Source organism: Camellia sinensis, chromosome 8 (assembly GCF_055761805.1).
Source record: "Camellia sinensis isolate YWXY chromosome 8, ASM5576180v1, whole genome shotgun sequence".
Lineage (NCBI taxonomy): Eukaryota > Viridiplantae > Streptophyta > Magnoliopsida > Ericales > Theaceae > Camellia > Camellia sinensis.
Window position 1 is genome coordinate 67,450,139 of NC_138968.1, and position 25,201 is coordinate 67,475,339.

At 37.6% G+C, this 25,201-nt stretch overlaps 2 protein-coding genes across 6 annotated transcripts in view; one reads left to right on the top strand and one right to left on the bottom strand.

Moving 5' to 3' along the window:
• The window catches only part of LOC114266370 (ABC transporter G family member 28-like), a 30,806-nt gene extending 11,869 nt beyond the window's left edge, over positions 1 to 18,937 (top strand). For both annotated transcript variants that reach the window (XM_082882812.1, XM_028207255.2), the window contains 6 exons: positions 12,768 to 13,064; positions 13,858 to 14,352; positions 14,903 to 15,051; positions 15,965 to 16,254; positions 16,352 to 16,485; positions 18,506 to 18,937. In XM_082882812.1, coding sequence (XP_082738938.1) covers positions 12,768 to 13,064; positions 13,858 to 14,352; positions 14,903 to 15,051; positions 15,965 to 16,254; positions 16,352 to 16,485; positions 18,506 to 18,662 — 1,522 coding nt within the window. In that variant the 3' untranslated portion in view covers positions 18,663 to 18,937. The remainder of the gene's footprint in view (positions 1 to 12,767; positions 13,065 to 13,857; positions 14,353 to 14,902; positions 15,052 to 15,964; positions 16,255 to 16,351; positions 16,486 to 18,505) is intronic.
• Positions 18,938 to 19,488: 551 nt separating this feature from the next.
• Positions 19,489 to 25,201, bottom strand: part of LOC114266373 (ATPase GET3B) — a 30,510-nt gene continuing 24,797 nt past the window's right edge. For 2 of the 4 annotated variants that reach the window (XM_082882814.1, XM_082882816.1), the window contains exon 12: positions 19,489 to 19,963. The gene's annotated coding sequence lies outside the window, so the exon portion shown is untranslated. The remainder of the gene's footprint in view (positions 19,964 to 25,201) is intronic. The other 2 variants (XM_082882817.1, XM_082882815.1) reach the window with 1 other exon arrangement.

Below are 25,201 nucleotides of genomic sequence, written 5' to 3' on the forward strand. Positions count from 1 at the left end.
ATTTAGGGCTTATTACATTTTGAACCCTTCAGTATTCTGGTTATTACAATGTCTCTGGCTGTTGATGAGCGTGCCTTCTGCCATCAGAGCGGCCATTGGAAGTACCACTGTCCCAAAAAGGAACGTTTGCCTGCCTCGTCTTTTCAGCAGTTTTAGAACCAATTCTGGGCTCCTACTGCTGCTTATATTACATCTGCTCCGACTCCTGATCCTGACTTGGTTTTCTTGAGTGCTTAAATTAGTTAGTTTCAGCATATACTATCTACCTTCAAACCATCCCTGTCTGCCTCCATTGTTTTCTCTTTTCATTCAGGTTTGCTTGGGTCTTTTTTAGGTATCTGTTCGTCTGTCTGGATTTTTGACCCTGGTGCCTCTCCTCATATGACTCCCCATTTCTTTTTACTTCAAAATTGTACTCTCCTCCCCTCCCTTATTACTATTAATGTTGCTAATGGGTCTGATATGTCTGTTGGGTCAGTTTTACCGTCTGCTATGTCTGTTGTCTCTATTCCATCTGTCCTTTATGTTCCTCAGTATCTGTCAGTTTATTATCTATCGATGCCTTCGGTTTTAATGTTATCTTTTCTTTTTCTATCTATTCTGGGCAGGATTGAATGTCTAAGTAGTAGATTGGGACTGGCCGTAAAGTTGGAGACTTCTATGTGGTGGAGAGCTTGCATCTGCCTATGACAACCTCTCCGATCTTGGCTTCAAAGTTTGAAGAAAACCTATCTTTTCTTCTCTCTTTTTGGCCTCTTGCTCTCTCGGTTCTCTCTCTGTTTTTCTACTGCTGTGTTGATTCAATTAGGGACAAAACGTCTCTCTCTCTTTTGTTGACTTGCAGGTACAAAACCAAGCTTCCATGAGAAGCTTCCAAACTAATAATAAAATAAAAATAAACTTTGTTGACTCATTAAGAGTCTTGGTGTGGGAACCACCCCCAACTAGGAGGGAACCACCCAACAAATCTCCCCCTCTTGACTTAGGTGGGGGACACAACCAATCCCGCTTTGCTTCTACAAAAATCATGCTTCTCTTTGGACAGCGATCAGTCATCATATCCGAACCATTCTCATCGGTGTGAACCGTCTCAAGTTGAAGCAATTTTTCATCCAATACTTTGCGTGTCCAATGATACTTAACATCAATGTGCTTCGACCTTGAGTAGAATGTTAGACTCAAGTGGATAGCACTTTGGTTGTTTCATAAGAAAACATACTTCTCTTGCTTTAACCCCAATTCATGTAGAAGTCTTTTAATCCATAAAATCTCCTTGTATCCCTCTGTCATTGCAATGTACTCGGCCTTTGTGGTAGATAAAGCAATACATTTTTGCAACTTTGATTGCTAAGAAATAGCTTCCCCTAAAAAAGTCATCAAGTACCGACTTCCTAGAATCAATGTCTCCAGCCATGTCTACATCTGTGGAGCCTTCTAGTAGAGATTTTTCATCTCCAAAACATAAACACATCTTGAAAGTGTCTCTAAGATACCTGAGAATCCATTTCACTGTAGCCCAATAATCTTTTCCAGGGTTGGAAAGAAATCTGCTCACAACACTAACTACATAAGCTATATCCGGCTTAGTGCACACCATCACATACATCAAACTACCAACGGCGGATGCATAGGGAACTCTCTTCATTTCGTCTTTTTCTTTCTCACTTGCTGGACACTGCTTCGAACTAAGTTTAAGGTGATTTGCTACGTTACATGGACTCTCTGAAATTTGGGAGGTACCCATGTCGACACGACATGACACAACACGACACAGGTACGGGTGCGAGATACTGTCGGGATATGACTCTTTACAAATGGATACGGCTAGGTTTTGCCCTAAATACAAAAGAAATGAAAGAGTAGAGAAGGAGAGAACTTGTCTTCTTCTTCGATCTCGTCTTCTTCGATTTCATCTTGCGTCTTTTTCCTGTTGATCTCCTGTTCTCTCTCTCAGTCGATCTATCTTCTTTTCTCTGTCTTCTTTGATCTCCTCCTCTGTATCTTCATTTCTGTCTTCTTCGATGTCGTCTCTCCTCTTCTTCTCTTCTCTCTCTCTCTCTCTCTCTCCCCTTTTCAACATATAATAAATAAAATAAATCATCTATTTGTTTAAAAAAAATCTAATTAAATCATATATAATAATAAAAAATCTAAAAGAAATTTATAAAATAAAGCATTTTATTTATTATTTATTATTTATTTTAACATAATTTGTTATTCCTTGTTTGTTATAATTTTGTATTTATAATATATATATGTCAATTAAAAATAAAAAATAAATTATATAGTTAAATTAAAAATATTATTAATAAAAATAATACATAAAATAAAAAATAAAAAATAAAAAATAACTATTTAACTCATCTTTATATAATAAATATATTTTAAAAATAATTATTTAACGTATCCCCGTACCCCTATCCACATTTGGATCCATATCCACGTATCCTCAATTTTTAGTTTTGAATATGCACCCGCACTTGCACCTGATACCCACACCCCGAGTTCGTGTAACATAGGTGATTTGCAAGTAGAGTACTCACTGGTTTCGCCTTGTCCATGTGAAATCTTTCAAGTACTTTCTCAATGTAGCTCTCCTATGATAGCCAAATCTTGCCATTCTTCCTTTCACGGGCTGTGTTACATGGACTATTTTATTTCCCCCACAATACCCGTGTTCACCGAATATGACATGGGTAAGGGTGTGGGATATGTGTCTGATACTTGTACCCAATTTAGATGCTCGGATCCTTTAATTCGTTACAATATATGAGAAGAACAAACTCACATTTGCTAGTAGTAAAACAATACTTTTAGCCTCTTACATGAATTAGATATAGAAATTTCATATTTTTTTTTGGAATCCTATACAATTTTAAGTATATATTTCTATATAATTTACAACATTTCATCTGAGAATATTATATAATATGCAATATATATGTGTACATGACGCATCCCTTGACCCATATCCAATTTTGGATACGTATCCTAAGATCCTAAGATTTAAATTTATGAAAGTCTGATGCTTAGATACACACCCACGCCCACACCCACACCCACACCCACACCCACACCCGCACCCGCACCCGCACCCGCACCCGATACTCATACCTGAGTCCATGTAACATAGGTCACAGGTAATCTTCATGCCAAGTATTTGTTTCGCAGGACCTAAATTCTTCATTGCAAAGGACTTGCTGAGCTCTTTCTTCAACTTCTCAATTTTGCTCGCATCATGCCCAACTATCAACATGTCATCCACATAAAGCAACGAAGTGATGAAGTCGCCATCAAGGAATCTCTTCACAAACATGCAATGATCAGAAGTGGTCCTCTTGTACTCATGATCAACCATGAAGGAATCAAGCTTATTGTACTATTGCCTAGTGCTTGCTTCAAACCATACAAGCTCTTCTTTAGTTTACAAACTAAGTTTTCCTTGCCTTTCACTTTGAATCACTTAGAAAATATGAGGAAGAAGAACTCCGAAAATATGAGGAAGAAGGAATATATTTCTGTTATATTCAAAACTTCTTATTTTACAAGACCAAATGACACTCCTTATATAGGAGATATTACAAACATCATTATAACCCATTATATGCCACTTACATATTATATATTACCACTATCTACCACTATCATATTATATACATGCCACTATCTACCACCAACACCACTATCATATTCTATACATGCCACTATCTACCACCAACACCACTATCATATTCTATACATGCCACTATCTACCACCAACACCACTATCATATGCCACTATCTTATTATATGCATTAACACAAATTTCCAGCACTCCCCCTCAAGCTGGTTTGAAGATATCTTCCATAGCCAGCTTGCTAGTCAGCTTATCAAATTGCTTCTTGTGTAGTCCCTTCGTTAGCACATCAGCTAATTGTTCACCTGTTGGAAGGTAGGTCATACAGATTATGCCAGCATTGATTTTCTCCTTGATGAAATGTTTATCCACTTCTATATGTTTTGTGCGATCATGTAGAACTGGATTATGAGCTATAGATATAGCTGCTTTGTTGTCACAATAGACCTTCATAGGTGTCGGGTGAGAAAGCTTTAATTCTTCAAGAATTCTTTTAATCCACATTACTTCACAGATTCCATGGGCAACAGCTCTGAACTCTGCTTCTGCACTACTTCTAGCTACCACATTCTGTTTTTTACTCCGCCATGTAACTAGGTTCCCACCTACAAAGGAGCAGTATCCGGATGTTGATCTCCTGTCTGTAACACTTCCTGCCCAGTCTGCATCTGTGTATACTTCAACTTGAAGATGTCCATGTTTCTTGAACAGTAAGCCTCTCCCTGGAGTTCCTTTCAAATATCTTAAGATCTTATAAACGGCCTCAAAGTGCTCTGCCCCTGGTGAGTGCATGAACTGACTTACCATGCTGACTGCAAAGGCAATATCAGGCCACGCATGAGACAAGTAAATCAATTTCCCGACAAGTCGCTGATATTGTTCCCTCTCTTTGACTTCTTCAGCCTTAGCAGCTTGTAACTTCAAGTTAGGCTCGATCGGAGTCTCCACCATCGTACAACCAAGCATACCTGTTTCTCCAAGGAGATCAAGAACATATTTTCTCTGATTAACGAATATACCTTCCTTGGATCTTGCAAATTCCATTCCGAGGAAATACTTGAGGGCTCCCAGATCCTTAATGTGAAATTCTTTTTGCGAGTTTCTCTTTGAGGGCTGCTAACTCTGCTTCATCATTACCAGTTAAAATGATGTCATCAACATAAACAATCAAAATTGCAATTTTACTATTTTTTGAATGTTTATAAAATATTGTGTGATCTGCTTGACTCTGCGAGAAGCCACAACTGATAACTGCCTTCCCAGAGCGTTCAAACCATGCTCTTGGTGATTGTTTGAGTCCGTATAATGACTTGTTCAATCTGCATACTCTGTCGCTTCCAAGTCTCTGCTCAAATCCCGGCGGTAGGCTCATGAACACCTCCTCTTCAAGATCACCATTGAGAAATGCATTTTTAATGTCATGTTGATGTAGAGGCCAATCTGAATTTACTGTAAGAGATAACAGTACTCTGATGGAATTTATTTTAGCAACAGGAGCAAATGTCTCCTGATAGTCGATCCCATAAGTTTGAGTGAAGCCTTTAGCCACCAGTCTCGCCTTGTATCTCTCAACGCTTCCATCTGCGTTACATTTTATCGTAAACACCCATTTACACCCAACTGTTTTCTTGTCTTTGGGTAGATCAACTATCTCCCAAGTACCACTTCTCCTTAAAGCATTCATCTCCTCCATGACTGCTAATTTCCAATTCGGATCATCCAATGCTTCCTGTATATTCCTTGGAACAAACAAGTGTGAAATCCTAGATGTGAAAGCTCTATGGTTTTTAGACAGTCTTTGATAGGAGAGGTAATTTGCAATAGGATGTTTAATGCAATTTCGGACACCTTTCCTAATTGCTATAGGAACATCAAGGTCGGAAATAGAAGGAATAGGATTACCTAAAATTTCGATGCCAGAACTCGGGTGGACATTCGGGTCATTAGGATGGACATTCGGGTCATTATTCCTCAGATGAAATCGCTTCCTAGTATAAACCTGAAGCTCAGGATTTAGATCATTTTGTAGTACTTCTCCCCCTAAACAAGAATCTTCTTGACTAGGCACCATAGAACTTGGTTCTCCTAAGTGATCATTATCAGACAGATGTGGTTTTTGTGTAGGATAAATGACATTGGGGAGCGGGATAGAAATATCCCAAAAACGGTCTTCTACTCCACTTGTCTCCCCCTGAAGAGAAGTGTTGGGGAAATAGGATTTTGTTTCCACAAATGACACATCCATACTCACATGAAATTTCTTGGTTTGAGGATCGAAACACTTATACCCCTTTTTGTTTGAGGAATAACCCAAAAAAACACATTTTATAGCACGGGGGTCAAGTTTTGAACGAAATTGATTAGGAACATGAACATAGGCAGTACATCCAAAAACTTTGGCGGGTAAATCAGAAAACAACCTCGTGTCAGGAAAAAACGTTTTGAGACAATCGAAAGGTGTTTTGTATGTTAACACCTTTGTAGGCATCCTGTTTATCAAATAAGAGGCTGTTAAAATTGCTTCACCCCATAAATATTTAGGAACATGCATGTAAAACATTATAGCACGTGCTACTTCAAGTAGATGTTTATTTTTTCGTTCTGCAATGCCATTTTGTTGAGGGGTATCCCGACATGTAGATTGATAAAAAATCCCCTTTTTTTCCAAAAACTCACCCAACTGCTCATTGAAATATTCTGTTCCATTATCAGAATGTAAAATACCAATTTTGGTTTGAAATTGGTTTTCAATCATATTGTAAAAATTTGTGAATAAATTTTTCACGTCAGATTTTTTATTCATCAAATAAATCCAACATAAGCGAGTATGGTCATCAATAAATGTAACAAACCATCTTTTACCAGAAAGAGTAGTAATTTTAGAAGGGCCCCAAACATCACTATGAATCAAATAAAAAGGTTTGGAAGCCTGGTAAGGTTTTGGCAAATAAGTAGAGCGATGAAATTTTGCAAAAATGCAACTTTCACAATGAAAAGAAGAACAATCAATCCCTTTAAATAATTCTGGAAATAAATGTTTCAGATAAAGAAAACTAGGATGTCCTAGCCTATAATGCCATAGCATTATTTTTTCTCGAACAGAGATTGAACTAGTACTATTAAAGCTCTGAGCTTTTTTATTACTAACAGGTACTTCATCAAAGTAGTAAAGACCTTCTAGCATCCTAGCACGCCCAATCATCATTCCCGAGTTCTGGTCCTGAAATTCACAATGGGATTCAAAAAATGTAACACGACAATTAGAATCCTTAGATAGTTTACTGACAGACAAAAGGTTACAGGCTAAGTTGGGGACATGAAGAACAGCATTGAGATTAATTTTCTCAGTTAGTTTAATAAATCATTTTCCTGCAATAGGTGAAAAACTACCATCGGCTATTCTGATTTTGTCATGACCAGAACAAGGGAAATAGGTACTAAATAAATGGGAAAAACTAGTCATGTGATCGGAGGCACCGGAATCTATGATCCACGGAGAGAAGTTTAGGCAAGAGAAGGCTTTAGGATTTCTACCTGTTTGTGCCAACAAAACACTAGGAGTACCGGATGAGGGGTTGGATTTTATCAGCTTTAAGAGTTGATCAATCTGCTCTTTGTTGAAGGGACCTGAATCGGCTTCATTAGCGGTAGGAAAGCCACGATTCTTCTCTCCTTGTTTGCTGCTTTTCCAGTTGACAGGTTTGCCATGGATCTTCCAACACGTTTCGCGTGTATGGCGAGGCTTGTTGCAAAAATCACACCAGACCCGTGGCTTATCATCAAACCTGCGCTGGTAATTTGCAGCCTTGTTGGCTGCAGCATCGCTAATTAAAGCAGAAATTTCAATTGATTCACCAGTACCTTTTTTCTTAAGCATGACGCTCCTTCGGCTCTCTTCCCTTCTGACTTCGGCAAATACTTCGCCAATGGATGGGAGAGGAGGTCTGCCAATAATTCTTCCTCGCACTTCATCGAACTCAATATTGAGGCCGGCAAGAAACTTGTAAATACGGCTGTCTTCCACAGTTTTCTTGTGGTGGTTGCAGTCGTCAACCGATTTCCATTCGTATGTGTTGAAGATGTCAAGATCCTGCCACAACCTTTTCAACGAATTGAAATATTTGGTGACGGAATCATCTCCTTGACGAATCTCTCCCAACTTCAAAGTTAATTCGAAAACTTGAGATTGATTTCCTAGGTCAGAATACATCTGACTAACATTATCCCACAATTCTTGTGCAGTAGGATAGCACATGTAATTAGAGCTTATATCCTCCTCCATGGAATTGACCAACCATGTCATAACCATGGAGTTTTCAGCGTCCCAACTGTCGAACAGCGGATCATTAACAGCAGGAGCCTTCTTGTCACCAGTGATGTAACCGATCTTTCCTTGCCCACGGATATACATCCGGACAGATTGTGACCAGCGGAGAAAATTATCACCATTTAGGCGGATGGTGGTGATTTGGACAGAGTGAGAGTTTGACGTTTTCATCGGAATGGCAGCGGCAGGGGTTGAAGTGGTTTCGGACGTGACTTCCGACATGGCTATGACGGTTTTAGGGCTGCTGTGTTTTTTGTAGCTCTGATACCAACTTAGAAAATATGAGGAAGAAGAACTCCGAAAATATGAGGAAGAAGGAATATATTTCTGTTATATTCAAAACTTCTTATTTTACAAGACCAAATGACACTCCTTATATAGGAGATATTACAAACATCATTATAACCCATTATATGCCACTTACATATTATATATTACCACTATCTACCACTATCATATTATATACATGCCACTATCTACCACCAACACCACTATCATATTCTATACATGCCACTATCTACCACCAACACCACTATCATATTCTATACATGCCACTATCTACCACCAACACCACTATCATATGCCACTATCTTATTATATGCATTAACACAAATTTCCAGCTTCCCTCGTGTTGCTCCATGTAGATCTCTTCCTCCAAGTCACCATGAAGGAAAGTTGTCTTGACTTCAAGTTGTTCAACCTCTAAGTTCAAGCTTGCGGCCAAACCAAGGACAACCAGTATAGATGACATCTTCACTATGGGTGAGAAGATTTCTTCAAAATCAATTTTTTTTTTTTTTTTTTTTTTTCCTGGGGAAAACCCTTAACAACCAATCTTTCCTTGTACCTAGACTGAGTTTCCTTCTTTCTTCAGTTTGTAGGCCCATTTGTTCTTGAGTGCTCTCTTCTCCGCAGGCAATTTCACCAAGTCATAAGTATGGTTCTCATGTAAGGATTTCATCTCTTTTGCATGGCTTTCAACCACTCCCCCTTATGCTTGTGAGTTGCAGCTTCTTGGTAGCACTTTGGTTCTCCACCATCTGTAAGCATCACATACTCATTAGGAAAGTATCTTGTTGAAGACTATTGCTCTCTAGTAGTTCTTCTCAACTGTGGTTCTATTGGTGGTTCAGGAGGTGCTTGCTTCCTCTTGCTCTTCCAAATCCATAGCATCATCACCAACTATATCACCAACATCTTCTTGTACATCTTCCCCGTTATCATTATGCACCATGGGTGGAGGGACTAGATCCAAGTTTATTGGATACTCACTTCTGGAAATTGGCTTCTCATCTTTATCAAAGTCTTAAATGGTTCGATCCACAAAGAAGATTACATCTTTACTTCAGACTACCTTTTTGCCAACTGGATGGATCCCACAATCTGTACCCAAATTCTGCATGGCCATATCCAAGAAAGATGCACTGCTTTGTCTTTCCATCAAGCTTTGATCTATCATCTTTAGGAATGTGCACAAATGCTCCCAAACACCTTCAAATGCCCATAAGCAACATCCTTCCCTGTCCAAACTCTGTCTGGTATATCACCATTAAGCGGAGCTGAAGGAAAAAGGTTGATTAGATCAACTGCAGTTCTCATTGCCTCACCCTAAAAGGATTTAGGCAGTTTCGCATGAGAGAGCATACACCTGATTCTTTCCACAATTGTTCTGTTCATTTTCTCTACTACACCATTTTCTTAAGGTGTCTTAGGAATAGTTCTTTCATGCTTGATGCCAATCTTCTTGCAGTACTCTTCAAATGGACCCTTGTATTCACCATCATTATCTGATTAGATACATTTCAATGATCTCATAGTTTCCCTTTCAACATTAACCTGAAAAAGCTTAAATGCTTTCAACACACAATCTTTAGTTTTCAAAGCATAAGCCCAAACTTTTCTAGAATGATCATCAATGAAAGTAACAAAATAACGTGCACCACCAAGTGTACTAACTTTCATTGGACTGCAAACGTCAGAGTATACTAAAACTAGAACATGTGATTTTCTAGATGTAGGAAATCTATTGAAAGGAAATTTATGTTTTTTTCTAGCTAAACAATGAACACACTTTTTGAGTTGTGTACTTTTCACCTCAGGAAAGAGATCTTTCGTGGCTAGCACTTGCATGCCTTTCTCACACATAGCCTTTCTCACACATATGACCATGCCTCTTGTGCCATCGCTCTGTAGATATCTCTTTCTCAACTGCATTGACATCGCCTTTGCTTAGCTTTGCTTGCATCATATAGAGAGTGAAACACTTCTTTCCTCTTGCCACTATCAAGGAACCTTTGGTAAACTTCCATTTTCCATCACCAAATTGATTTTTGTAGCCTTCATCATCAAGTGGAAATCAAATTGAGACGAATGTCTGGAACATGTCTCACATTTTTAAGAACCAGCCTGCAACTAGTGTTGGTATCCAAGAAAACATCTCTCATTCCCACAATCTTGGACACACCATCATTTTCCATCCTCACATTGCAAAAGTCACCAAGTGTGTAAGATGTAAAGAAGTCCTCTTGTGAAGTAACATGGAAGGAAGCACCTGAATCAATCACCCAACTGGACTGATCATGCCCTGTGAGCCCAAAAAAGTCATCATGACAATGATAACATCACCATCCTTAGATGCAGCTACAGCTGTTTGTTTCTCATCTTTGTTCTCACCACCTCTTTCTTTCTTCTACTCTCTTTTAAGCTTTCAACATTCCTTTTTCATATGCCCCTTCATGCCACAGTGATACCATTTAATGTTTTTCCTGTATTGGGATTTTCCTCTAGACTTTTCCCTTGACTTGTCTCGGTTGTAGATTTTTCTGTTTCTACTTTTTCCCCTATTTTCAGTAACAAGGGCCTATGACTTACTGGAAGTACCCTGCTCCTTTCTTCTAGCTTTTTCATTGAACATGCTATTTTTCACCATATCCATGGTGACTACACCATTTGGTGATGAATTGCTTATAGTCACAACCAAGGTTCCCAACTGTTAGGCAAAGAGCTCAACATCAATAGTGCTTGCAACTCATCATCTAGCACCATCTTCATCATCGTCAACTGATTGATCAAGCCTTGAAAGTCACTCATGTGCTCTGCAACATTGTGCCTGTCTTTGTAGTCCACGTGGACAAGCCTTCTAAATAAAGAAGCTTTATTTTGCGTAGTTTTTCTCTCATACATGGCTTCCAATTTCTTCCACAAGGTGTGAGTATTAGTTTCTTGTGCCACATGATGAGACACACTTTGATCAACCTAATGCCGAATTTGAGCAACGGTTTTTCTATTCATTATCATCCAATCTTCAACATCTACATCATCCGGCCTTTTGCTTTTATCATAATTGGTCTATATAAATCCTTAGTGTAAAGGACATCCTCCATCCGTGGTTTCCAAATTGCGTAATTAGAAGAGGTCAATTTTATGATAGCCCCCGAATTATCCTCCATTCTAAAATTCACACAAGAATTTTGTCAAACACTTTCAAGGCATAAACTGTGTGCTCTGGTACCATTTGTTGGGAAAACCTCTATATTTTTCCCTCCTTGTGTAATTAGAAAATGGACAACAAACCACAAACAACAAGCAATAATATGGCTGAAAATCACAAAACACCAAATTTACGTGGTTCGACAAAAGTGCCTACATCCACGGGTCCAACTCTAAATAAACTTCCACTATAAAATAATAGGGTCACAATGGTTCATCTCTAGTCACAACTAAAGGTATACAATCATCAGGATATATTCTTGGATCATTAACAATACTTATATCATCAAAACGTAGAGCTCGTCTTCATGAACAACCCGCTGAAATTTCATCAAAAGCGGACTTAAATCAACCACCCGATCTTGGCTTCAAAGGTTGAAGAAAACCTAGCTTTTCTTCTCTCTCTTTTTGGTCTCTCACTCTCTCAGTTCTCTCTCTGTTTCTCTGCCGCTGTGTTGATTCAATTAGAGACAAAATGTCTCTCTCTCTCTCTCTCTCTCTCTCTCTCTCTCTCTCTCTCTCGTTTGTTGACTTGCAGGTACAAAACCAAGCTTCCATGAGAAGCTTCCAAACCAATAATAAAATAAAAATAAACTTTGTTGACTCATTAAGGGTCTTGGTGTGGGACCCACCCCCAACTAGGAGGGAACCACCGGACACTCCAAACATGTTTTCTCTGAGTCATAATTAACAAAGTTGATTCAACATGGTTGTTGTGTTTGGAAGCAATTGGGAAGCAACAAGAACTATATATACCTGCTTAAGTGTTTGGCAATGAAAGTCCTTCTGTTTATTAGGATAAAGGAATTCTATCTGGCATTTTTACAAAGGAACTTTAGTAAGCATTACATTTTGTGGATGCTGAATGCGCAGCTTCTAGAAACTTGAGGGTATTGCTGTTCTGTAGACATGTTTACTTTCTTTTGACCTAAGTTCACACACCAATACCATGATATCTCCTCAGTTCTTAAGGATGGATGGACAATTTATCAAATGTACCAAATATGGTTGTTATCTCTTGCTTAGAATTGTAATGTTTCCATTTCCACCTACTTCACAGTTGTAGACAGTTGCATTTTATTTATTGTGGCAATTTTCTGCCATTGTATGTGGTTGCATTTTATCTATTGCAGCAATTTTCTTCCATTCAGGACTAATTTTTCTTGCAGGTGCTATTAGATGAAGGTATTCATCCAATATAAACATTCTTATTTGTCTTCCTTTTTTCACGCAATGCTCTATATTTCGTTATATTTTTTTTATTCATAATGCAGTCACTTCCATCTATCTTTTCTATTCACTGCTTGTCTACCTTTCTTTTTCAAATTATTGAAGACTATCTGCAGACTTGCCGAAGGCAGATAAGGTTCTCATCGTTGAAAGAGTTATTGAGTCCTTGGGGTTACAAGCAGTGCGGGACTCCTTGGTTGGAACAGTAGAGAAGCGAGGAATCTCAGGAGGCCAAAGGAAGCGAGTAAATGTTGGCCTGGAGTTGGTAATGGAACCATCACTTTTGATCTTGGATGAGCCCACATCTGGTTTGGACAGTTCGTCCTCAGTGCTACTTCTCAGAGCACTTCGACGTGAAGCTCTTGAAGGGGTCAACATCTGTATGGTTGTCCACCAACCAAGGTAATAATATCATTCACAAACTCCATATTTTGGAACTCTGTTCACTGTCATTCTCTTTCTCTTTTTAATCACATGACCGTTTGAATTGTTCAATATGACAGCTTTACCATTAGAAGGTTTTCATTTGTAGTCAACATATCAGATGCTATTCTGATAGCTTCAAGAAACTATTTCAGGAATTAAGCTCACGAGACTTCTGAGCACAACTTAAGCTTGTATTGTTGATACGTGTCTTTGTATGAATGTTTACTAGAAACAAGAAAGCCTTTTTATAGATAGCCTAATGTTTACATGGACTATGGTACAAGTGTTAGATGCGGTATGTGTCTGTGTGTAGAATTCATCTAATTCTCATTTCCATGGACATCGGACATGGCTAGATTTTATATTTCTTAAACACTTATTTTTATTTTTACCTTTAGTGCAAAATGGTGTGTTTATAAGCTAATATAGAGCATGCTATGCATAAAAAGTAAACTCAACTACCTAGACATATATCTGAAATCCTTTCAGTGTGGAGTGTCTGGGACAAGTAATTCACAAATCTATAGAAGTCCATATACCACAGTTGACAACAACTGGATTGGTGTGTCATGTACAAAATATCCTTTTTATTATTACATCTCCAGGGATCTACTAAAACTGCTGAAATTGAGGACTCTCTTGCACTACCAAGATGGCATAAATAATGTATAGGAGCTAGAACCTTAAAACATTTAACTTGATCTCTTACAAATTCTAGGGCATTCTGGTAACTTCCTTCTCTCACATGGTCTGTTAAATTCTGTTTCAGCTACACCTTGTTCAAGATGTTTGATGATTTAATACTTCTAGCAGAAGGTGGTCTTACTGTTTATCACGGACCTGTAAAGAAAGTTGAAGAGTATTTTTCAGGCCTTGGGATCAATGTGCCAGAGCGTGTTAATCCGCCAGACCACTATATTGATGTTTTGGAGGGGATGGTTAAGCCAAGCACAAGTAAAGGTGTGAATTATAGAGAGCTTCCAATTAGATGGATGCTTCATAAAGGGTATCCAGTACCACCAGATTTGCAGAAAAATTCTGCTGGACTTGCTATGTCCTCAGCGGGTGTAAATCTAGGTAATCAAATAAATTCTGCTGCTGCTGGAAACGGGGAAATATCTTTTGCTGGAGAAATATGGCAGGATATGATGAGTAATGTGGAACATCGGAGGGATATTATACGACACAATTTCTTGAGGTCTAAAGATGTGTCCAATCGGAGAACTCCGAATATTTTTGTGCAATACAAACACTTCCTTGGGAGGTAGATATTTAAGAATCTCTTTTTTCTTTTTGTATTTCTTTTTAACTTTTATAGGCTCCCTCAATTGATACATCTTTTATAAAAAATATCTACATATATATGATATATATTAGGAGAAATATTTGTGATAGCTTGATTTATTTGGTTCAGTCAAACAATGCAACTTTCCTCTCACAAGACATTACCTGAAGTGTATACTTGCAAAACTGTCCATGCTTGCTGGTCATTCCTTAGAGATCTTTTTAGAGAAAATGATGGACTTCGAGTGTGAGATTTTATATAGTAAATATTGATGATGTTTAACTGTATATCTGAACAGAATGACATGCCAATTTCCTTTTAAATACAAATACTACTGAACAGAATTTATATGGAAATTTACTTGTTAAGTACAGTAATCATTTGGCTTCAATTATAGTTAGATGTAGATGTAGGTGGGGAATGGGGAGTTGGCTATTAAGTGTTGGAGTCTATAATAAAAAAAGAGCGACTCAGTTATGTTGCATTAATTTCTCTGTCTTGATCTTCTGTCTGCCCATGAATTTTTCAGGCTTGGCAAGCAGCGGTTTCGAGAAGCTAAAATACAAGTCATAGATTATCTTATCTTGTTACTTGCTGGGGCCTGCTTAGGATCACTTACTAAAGTGAGTGATGCACAATTTGGGGCAGCTGGTTACACTTACACCATCATTGGCGTATGTAAGTTGAAAATTTAGGGCTCTGGGTTATACTTATACCAAATTACCTACTCAATCAGGATACTTTTAAAAAAGTTTGCTCTAATTAAATTCGTGGGCTCCTAGTTATGCTTTTTACCAACTGCATCGGGATCTTTTTAAAAGGTTTTCTCTAATTAAATTCATGGATGCAAAAGGTTCAGAATTATGTCAGAAACTTTGCTTGACTCTCGCCTCCTCCAAACATTAGTAACCCTATGCTCCTTGTTTGAATGATCAATGATGAATCAACAATATCTTTTGTAACATAAAATATCTAATAACGTTGATTTCGAAGTTGAAAAAATATTGGGTTAATTACAAACCCAACCCCCCCCCCCCCCCCCCCAAAGGTTTTACACTTTTTCACTTTAAATCCCAGTGCTTCAATTTCGACAAATTAAATCATGGAGTTCCATATGTGTTTCAATGTGCCCTCACCGTCCATCTCCGTCTATGTAAGGTAACAGAGGGGGTTTAAAGTGAAAAATACGTGAAACCTTGGGTTTATTTTGTAATTAACTCTTTTTTGTTTTTAGTGATTTTAATTTTTAAAAAATTGTTAATTACACAAAAAACTTTAAGATTTCACGCATTTTTCACTTTAAATCCCTTTCGTGACCTTACACAAACGAAGATGAACAGAGAGGGTATATTGAAACACAAGTGAAATTCCAGGGTTTTATTTGTCGAAATTGAAATACTGGAGTTTAAAGTAAAAAATGCGTGAAACCTTGGTTTTTTTTTTGTTTGTAATTAACCCCAAAATATTTGTTAGTCTGATTGTTAATAAATGATAGACTACGCATTTGCACAAGTTTTGTTCCTTGTTATGTATCATTTACTTATCTTTTTTATTTTTTATTTTTATTTTAAATCTTTGTTGCCGATTTCAGCTCTTCTATGCAAAATTGCGGCTTTGAGATCATTTTCTCTCGACAAGTTACAATATTGGAGAGAGAGTGCTTCCGGCATTAGCAGCCTGGCTCATTTTCTTGCCAAGGATACAATAGACCATTTCAATACAGCAATTAAGCCTGTGGTGTATCTCTCAATGTTCTATTTCTTCAGCAACCCCAGATCTTCTTTTGTGGATAATTACACTGTATTGGTGTGTCTTGTGTACTGTGTGACTGGAATAGGATATGCATTGGCCATCTTCCTTGAACCTGGTCCATCCCAGCTGGTAATTAATTGTTCACATTGGAAATTCATCAGCTATTCAAATTTAAATTTCCATAAATTAATTGTTTCTGCTAACCAGCTAATTATATTTTGTGCAGTGTGCAGTGCTGCTTCCTGTGGTTTTGACTCTCGTTGCAACTCAAACGAAAGGAAGTAAATTTTTGAAGAACCTAGCTAACTTGTGCTACACAAAATGGGCCTTGGAAGGATTTGTACTCGCAAATGCAGAAAGGTAAGACAACCATCGTTTCTCATAGTCAGATGCCACTGTTGAATAGCTTGATATTCATTGTTAGGTCAATTTCCTAAAGGCTTAAGCTTTTGGAACAATTGGTGACTTAACAACCATAGTATGTGCCACTCTCACGTAAGGGATAAACCAGGCAAATCTTCTTGTAGAAACAAAAGTTCAGAGAAAGAAGACATAGATAAGAAATTTGACTAGCAAAGCATCGGATTTTTTTTGCTGTTTTTACTGGACATGACAGCTAGGAAGGTATACAATATTTTGATTAAATGTGCTCTGAGCATTGCATGGACTAGTCAAGTTGTTTGTTTATACAGAATAGTAACAGAAATACCTCAAACTGGTCCAAAGTATGGCAGAAATTTTGATAGATATCAGCATATCGGAAATTGTTGGGGGCCTTGTTATAAGAGATAGAGTTGGATTTTTCTCAAGTTCAAGGCCCATGGAGCCCACCATGAGTCACCTTTTCGATGATCCGAACCAGTTAGTTTGTAGGGACCCTCCATGTATATCATTCATAGAAAAAATTAGGTCGATTATCGATCGTAGCCTTTTCATTTCATTGCATTTGTCTCCAAAAAATGGACAAGTGTGTTTGTAAAAATCGAACATTTAGTTGGGATTATTGATGGACACAATGAATCCTAGAATTCAGGAATTAAGCAAACTATTTAGTTGCTTTTCGAAAAATTACCTTGTTTACCATCCAATCTTGGTTTGGATTTAAAAACATCCGTGCATTCACAGGCTTTAAGAAAAACAAAAATAGCACTTAGAATTTTCCATCTAATACCTTCACAAGATATATTACTCCAACCAGGACTTCTAAAACTAAATTTAAATTATTATGTGGTTTTTAAATTTCTTTTTTAGGTCAGCCTCACGAAGGGTAAACAAGGTCATTCAGGTGTCAGCCTTGATAAACGCCAAAGGACTAGCTGGCCACCTTACAACAGATACTCTTGATGCTGTTGGGTTTTCTTCATTTCGACATTTTTAGCAACCTTTAGTGGTTGATGTCCCTTCTGATATGGCTGCTTTACTAGTTACTTGCAGCATGAGAATTCTGTTAATTTTGTTGCTGCCAGTGTCTCCTGGTTGTCAGCAATAGACATGGATATTTATGGATAAGTTGAACACAAATTCGCAAAAATATGTAAGTTGAACACAAATTTGTGCAAGTCTATTCATAAAAGTTTTGATATTTACAAAATCCCGTAGGTTTTCACGAACTTACACGAATTTGTATTCAACGTACACATTTTTGTGACATTACTTGTGTAAGTTCATAAAAACTTACGTAATTTTGTTGTAGGATTGCATACAGTGCGCACACTGGAGCATTTCCCAACAAGGCTTTTATTAACGACTGCCATGAGGGCATTGGTTAACAAAACATTAAATAGTTCTATGTTGCTTCAATTACCCACTTTTAGAGGGGAATGTACACTCATTTAAGTGCATTAACAAGTAACAATGCACTCTGTTAGAATTTACCTACACCTACCACCACCTACTACCACACCTACTACACCTACCACCAATTTACCCTCACCTACTCCTCAACCAATTTACCCTCACCTACTCCTCACCTACTACCCAAACCCTCTCCTATATAATGAGCTACTCTGATTTGTAACAGAACACATCAATGTATCAAATCAATCAGATATCAATCAATAATACATACATCAATTTTAACACACTCTTTTACGTGGGATGCATCTCAGACTTACGATGGAGCTTTGCCGTAGACCTTTTGCCCAACCGTCTTCTTTATGGTTTCAGGCATGAACTAAATGTAACAATGCTCTTAACTGTTCACCTTCCAACTTGACCCAAAAAAGGGGTGGTGTGTTGTTTATGTAGGAATATTTAGAGCCAGTTACGCAAAATTAACTTATTATTCTTTAGGATCTTTGAGAAGTTAACATGGAATTGTATTTAATTGCAAGTTTAACGAATCTGATGAAGCATTCTAATCATTGTGTTTTCACCACAGGTACTATGGCGTGTGGTTGATAACTCGTTGTGGTTCACTATTGACAATGGGTTATAATCTTCATCACTGGGGTCTCTGTATATCCATCCTTATGCTCATTGGTGTGGGTAGTCGAGTTATAGCTTTCATCGGCATGTTGACTTTCCGAAAGAAGTGAGCTCAAAAACTGCCACTTTTTGTTGTTCTATTCTGATGCACAAAAGCATTTGGAGAATTTCTATCACACGGTATAACTGACTAAACGAAACAGATTCTCAGGGGTGGAATCGACAGCTGGGTACAATAGTCACTGAATTTGTGGTTGTATTCTTTAAATTTGATTTCATTCTTTCAGCAGTGCTTAAGTTGTATATTTTTAATACGGGTAACATTTTTGATAGGCAGTCATGTTAATGTAATTTTATCAAATGGGACTCTTCCTCATTTTTGGAACTCTTCCTTGTTTGCAAATATATTGACTATCTTTTGTAGTTTAAGTACATATATACCACCTAAAGAAGGGGAAAAAAAAAAAAAAACTTTAATTTTTTTATAAGAAAGAAAATAAAAGAAGAGTCATGCAAAAGAATGGTTTGAGTATGACAGACTTTTATGCTATGTTCGTGTAGACACTAAAAATTTGATGGTGTTTAATCATCATCTGATCAATCAACAAAATAAATGGTCTGGATCGGTCAAATTCAAAATAATCAAAATTTAAAAGAGATCGGTATCCCGGGTCAATTAATTGAGTCATCTCAAGTATGCTGGTCTCTCAACGACACATGTCGGCATCTCTAAAAGAATCATAAATGAAAAATTCAAATGTGTTCCCAAAATCAAATGGACACAAATTTTCATTCATTGGCAATCAAAGGTAACTTGAGAAATAGATTTTTATTTCACTTCAATTTCTTCCAAAAGTAGTACTCCCATATAAGCTGCATTTGTGTTAGTCACCCATTACTTCAAATAACAAAAAGTAACTTAATCAATATCACAAATTTTCACAAGGCAATATTATGATCGAATTATGTGTCAATAATCACTCTTCCCATCCACCATATATTTTTAGGCAAATGAACCGAACCTTAGCTCACATATATTCTATTCATTCGTTGGCCATACAATCATAATCATAACAGAATAAACAGTACAAGTCATGATCAACTCGAATTACAAGTATGATTTAAGCAGCTACATTTCGCTTCCTTTTCCTTTCATCTTGCTTTTTAACACAAAATTCCGTTACTTCCCCTTTAGATATGACTTTCTTGTATACAATAATATCTGTCGTTTCAAAATATGCACATATCCTCGCGTGAAAAAAACCAGTGAGTTTGGTGTGCTTACTAGAACCTCCGCTACAGCTAGTCAGTCTAAGAGAGGGTTTAGTAGTATCAATGGAGTGATCAATCCCACGTAGAAGACCAACTTCAACCACATCTACACAACAGTCAGTCGATGTTACCGCAATACCTGTTGGATCCAATTTAATGTCAATTTACATATACAAACTTGTTATATCAGAAAAAAAGCAGATGCAATATTACACAGACCTCCCTTGTGGTTTATAAAATTACACTGCACTCCTTACTTTTTCGGATAGTATGCAACAATTTTTTTTTGTTAATGAGTGGTTACTGAACTCAACTGTAAAGGATGACGTCAGCATGTTTTGATAATCTAAATTCTGATCTTGCCTCTATGCTAAACAATTCAATTTAATCTTAATTTTGGGCTCATTAAACAGTCAAGTATAAAATCAAAATTATTTTTTATCATCCAATCAGGACATGCACGTCACCTCGTCATCTACGTGTAACCAAATAACCCACCCATCATTTACCCATCACTCTAATTTCAGAAACCATACGAGAGGTTTGTGAGGTCCATGTAATTATCCTTTTTTTCTTTTCTTCTTTTTCTTCTTCTTCTTCTTTTTCTTATTTTATTTTATTTTATTTTTATGCATTATCTCATGTTGAATGTTAGCAGTTCGAGAACACTTAACAAGGTGGATTATCGACTTGACGACCATCTGATTACCCTAACAGCTTGCTATGGTAATAATTGTGAGAATATTATGTTAATTATGTAAATATATTAGATTGATTGTAAGAATATAGGGGTTTATTTTTATTTCCTTTTTTAGATTAGGTCAATATAAATCGGTTGTACTATTTGTATTATATACAATTGAATATACAGTTTCATTTAGAAATCTTACATAGCATCAGAGCCACCTTCGTCTGAACCCTAGAATCAAAACTCCAATTTATGGCTTCCATCTTTGCCTTTGATTTATCACCAGAGTCGTGCCTTGTCTACACCCTCTGTTTCGACTATGAATCTCAAAGTTGAAGTCGAAGTCGACTCTCCAGTTCGCGGTCACTATCCCTGGTTCATCACGAGTTTCTAGTTCAAGTCATCGAAGGCTCGCGATCTCACCCGAAGTTCTCTCTTCTTGGTCTTCCATCTCGAGATTCCTTAGCAAAACCCAAGCTATTTGGTTCGCGATTCGTGGTAGGTCGTCGGAATCACAATTCATCGTTGTTCGCGACCTTTGGTGGAGTCATCGACTCGTGCGCTCTCTCTGTGGTTCTTTAGTCTCGTGGTCTCTTCTCTTTCTGGGTCGATGTGGCCTCTTCTCCTTCTAGATTAACTTCTGGGCTTTGATTTCTCAGTCGTGATCTCCCTCTGGTTATCTAGGAGCATCGCGATCAATTCGTCTTCGGTTTTTTGGCTCTCTTAGTTGCGATCTCTCTCTGAACTAGGTTCGGATCTTTGACCCATCTGGGGTTATTATCATCTGATTCCTTATCTAAGGTGTTATTCACTTGGTAATTTAGTGTTTATTATTCTTTGACCTCAGTGGATAACCCTATTTGCATATTGGCTCTCTTTTGTTTGGATTTTGTATATTGTTCTTACTAGTTCATTACAATGATGGATGATAAGATTGCTAGGCCCAAAAATAGGCTATTGGCTTCAGATGAGGGTACTTTCTGTCATCAAAAGGGTCATTTGAAGTATCATTGTTCCAAGAAGAGATGTCTTCCTACCTCATCTTCTCAACAATCAACAATCTCATACTCAGTTCCACGCTCCTCCTCCGAGTATGTTTTGGCCTCCCGCTGCTTATACTGCATCTACTCTGGCTCCTGATCCTAACTTGGCTTTCTTGAATATTCAAATTGCTCAGTTTCAGCATATATCCCTTTCTGTCTCTACTGTTTCCTTTCTTCAGGTTTGTTTGGATCTTCTTCAGGTATCTCTTCGTTTGTCTAGCTTTTTGACAATGGTGCCTCTCATCGTATGACTCCTCATTGCTCTTTACTCTCAAAATTGTACTCTCCCTCCCTTTCCTATTATTGTTAATGTTGTTAATAGGTTTGATATGTCTATTATATCTGTTGGGTCTATCCTACTGTCAGATATGTTTGATATCTCTATTCCATCTGTCATTTACGTTCCTTAATTATCTGTTAGTTTGTTATCTATTAATCAGCTTGGTGCCTCTGGTTTTGATATTATCTTTTCTTCTTCTATCTGTTATGTGCAAGATTGGATGCCCAAGCAGCAAATTAGGACCGGCCGTAGAGTTGGAGACCTCTATGTAGTAGAGAACTTGCATCTGCCTATGACTACCTCTTCGGCTGCTTTTTCCTCTTTTCAGTTAGATTCTATGTTGAGTCCTTTTATTTGTAACATTCTAGATTAGGGCATTTGTCTGTTGACTGCTTACAGTCTTTAGCTCAGTCAAGTATATTGGGTAAAATTTTTTCTAGTCAACTTACGAAGTGTCGGGGATGTAAACCTGCCAAAATGATAGTCTTTACCTTTTCATAAAAGTACTTCTATCTCTGATACATCGTTTTCTTTAGTTCATACTGATATCTAGAGCCCTTCTTGTGTTCTCACCAAAGAGAGTTCTGCATACTGTGTCATTTGTTGATGACTTCACCCATTACACTTGGGTTTATCTTATGACTCATAAGTCCGACTTCTATCAGATATATTGTACTTTTCAGTCTATGACCACTATAAGGGTCTACTATTAAATTGTTATGGTTTGACTTGGGTGGAGAATATTTTAAAACTTAGTTCTGTGAGTATTTGGCCAATTTGGGTACCATTCACCAAACATCCTGTACTGATACACTTGTCCAAAATGGTTGAGCTGAGCATAAACATTGTGATCTTCTTGAGAGAGCTAGGTCTCTTTTTTTCGCTGTTTCTATTCTGGTTCCCTTTTGGGGTGAAGTAGTTCTTACTGTTGTTTTTCTTCTCAACTGTATGCCTACTCCCCTACTCTCTGGTCATTCTCTTTATGAGGCTCTATTTTCCCAACTTCCCAATTACTCCTTCTTGCTTGTTTTTGGGTCTACTTATTTTGTTCTTCTTCCTCGTAAAGATAGGACCAAATTTAGTGCTCGGTCTATTCTGTGTCTTTTTGGTCTACTCTTATCGGAAAGGTTATCGCTGTTACGACCCTGTTTCTTGTCGCCTTTATGTCTCCTGACATGTTGCCTTTCTCAAACATCTGTCTTACTTTCAGTTTCCTCCTCTTACTGCTCTGGTTTCCAAAGAGGATTTGATTCACATTAATTCATTTCCTTCTAAGATCCCTCCTGATGAGTACATCTCCACTGCTCCCTCTTCTCCAGCTACCACCCATCTTGATGAGTCCCTCTCCACTATCCCCCACGAGTCTATTCCCTCTTTTCCTCTCTTCTCCTCTCCTCTCATCCTCTTCCTTCTTCTCCTCCATTATTAGTATATTCTCGTCGCAAGGCTCTCCTTCTACCGATTGTCTCTACGCCTGCTGCTACTCCTGCTGCTTCTAAAGACACTGATCCTTCTGCATGCCAATATCTTGATTGTGAACATCATTCTTTGGCTAGGTTGGATTTTTCTAATACATGTTTTTCTGCTTCTTATCTTACCTTCTTGTCTGCCATTCATTCCTTTTCAGAACCCCAGTTTACAAAGAGGCCTATCAAGATCCTAATTGGATTCAAGTTATGAAGGATGAGTTTACTACTTGGGAGCTAATTCCTTTGCCTGCTGACAAGAATCTAGTTGGTTGCAAATGGGTTTATAAAGTTAAAGACTCATTCTGATGGTTCTCTTGAACGATACAAAGCTCGGCTGATTGCTAAAAGTTTCTCACGAGTATGGTATTTATTATATGTAAAATTTAATGTATAAAGAGAAATAGAGAGAGAATAAATTGTATGTATTATTGATTGATTTATATTGATAAAATATACTGTCTATTACAAATGGTTCCTTATACTTAGAAAATATGAAGAAGAAGAACTCCGAAAATATGAGGAAGAAGGAATATATTTCTGTTATATTCAAAATTTCTTATCTTACAAGACCAAATGACACTCCTTATATAGGAGATATTACAAACATCATCATAACCCATTATATGCCACTTATATATTATATATTACCACTATCTACCACTATCATATTATATACATGCCACTATCTACCACCAACACCACTATCATATTCTATACATGTCACTATCTACAACCAACACCACTATCATATTCTATACATACCACTATCTACCACCAACACCACTATCATATTCTATACATGCCACTATCTACCACCAACACCACTATCATATTATATGCATGAACACAATTTCCAGCACTCCCCCTCAAGCTGGTTTGAAGATATCTTCCATAGCCAGCTTGCTAGTCAGCTTATCAAATTGCTTCTTGTGTAGTCCCTTCGTTAGCACATCAGCTAATTGTTCACCTGTTGGAAGGTAGGTCATACAGATTATGCCAGCATTGATTTTCTCCTTGATGAAATGTTTATCCACTTCTATATGTTTTGTGCGATCATGTAGAACTGGATTATGAGCTATAGATATAGCTGCTTTGTTGTCACAATAGACCTTCATAGGTGTCGGGTGAGAAAGCTTTAATTCTTCAAGAATTCTTTTAATCCACATTACTTCACAGATTACATGGGCAACAGCTCTGAACTCTGCTTCTGCACTACTTCTAGCTACCACATTCTGTTTTTTACTCCGCCATGTAACTAGGTTCCCACCTACAAAGGAGCAGTATCCGGATGTTGATCTCCTGTCTGTAACACTTCCTGCCCAGTCTGCATCTGTGTATACTTCAACTTGAAGATGTCCATGTTTCTTGAATAGTAAGCCTCTCCCTGGAGTTCCTTTCAAATATCTTAAGATCTTATAAACGGCCTCAAAGTGCTCTGCCCCTGGTGAGTGCATGAACTGACTTACCATGCTGACTGCAAAGGCAATATCAGGCCGCGTATGAGACAAGTAAATCAATTTCCCTACAAGTCGCTGATATTGTTCTCTCTCTTTGACTTCTTCAGCCTTAGCAGCTTGTAACTTCAAGTTAGGCTCGATCGGAGTCTCCGCCATCTTACAACCAAGCATACCTGTTTCTCCAAGGAGATCAAGAACATATTTTCTCTGATTAACGAATATACCTTCCTTGGATCTTGCAAATTCCATTCCGAGGAAATACTTGAGGGCTCCCAGATCCTTAATGTGAAATTCTTTTGCGAGTTTCTCTTTGAGGGCTGCTAACTCTGCTTCATCATTACCAGTTAAAATGATGTCATCAACATAAACAATCAAAATTGCAATTTTACTGTTTTTTGAATGTTTATAAAATATTGTGTGATCTGCTTGACTCTGCGAGA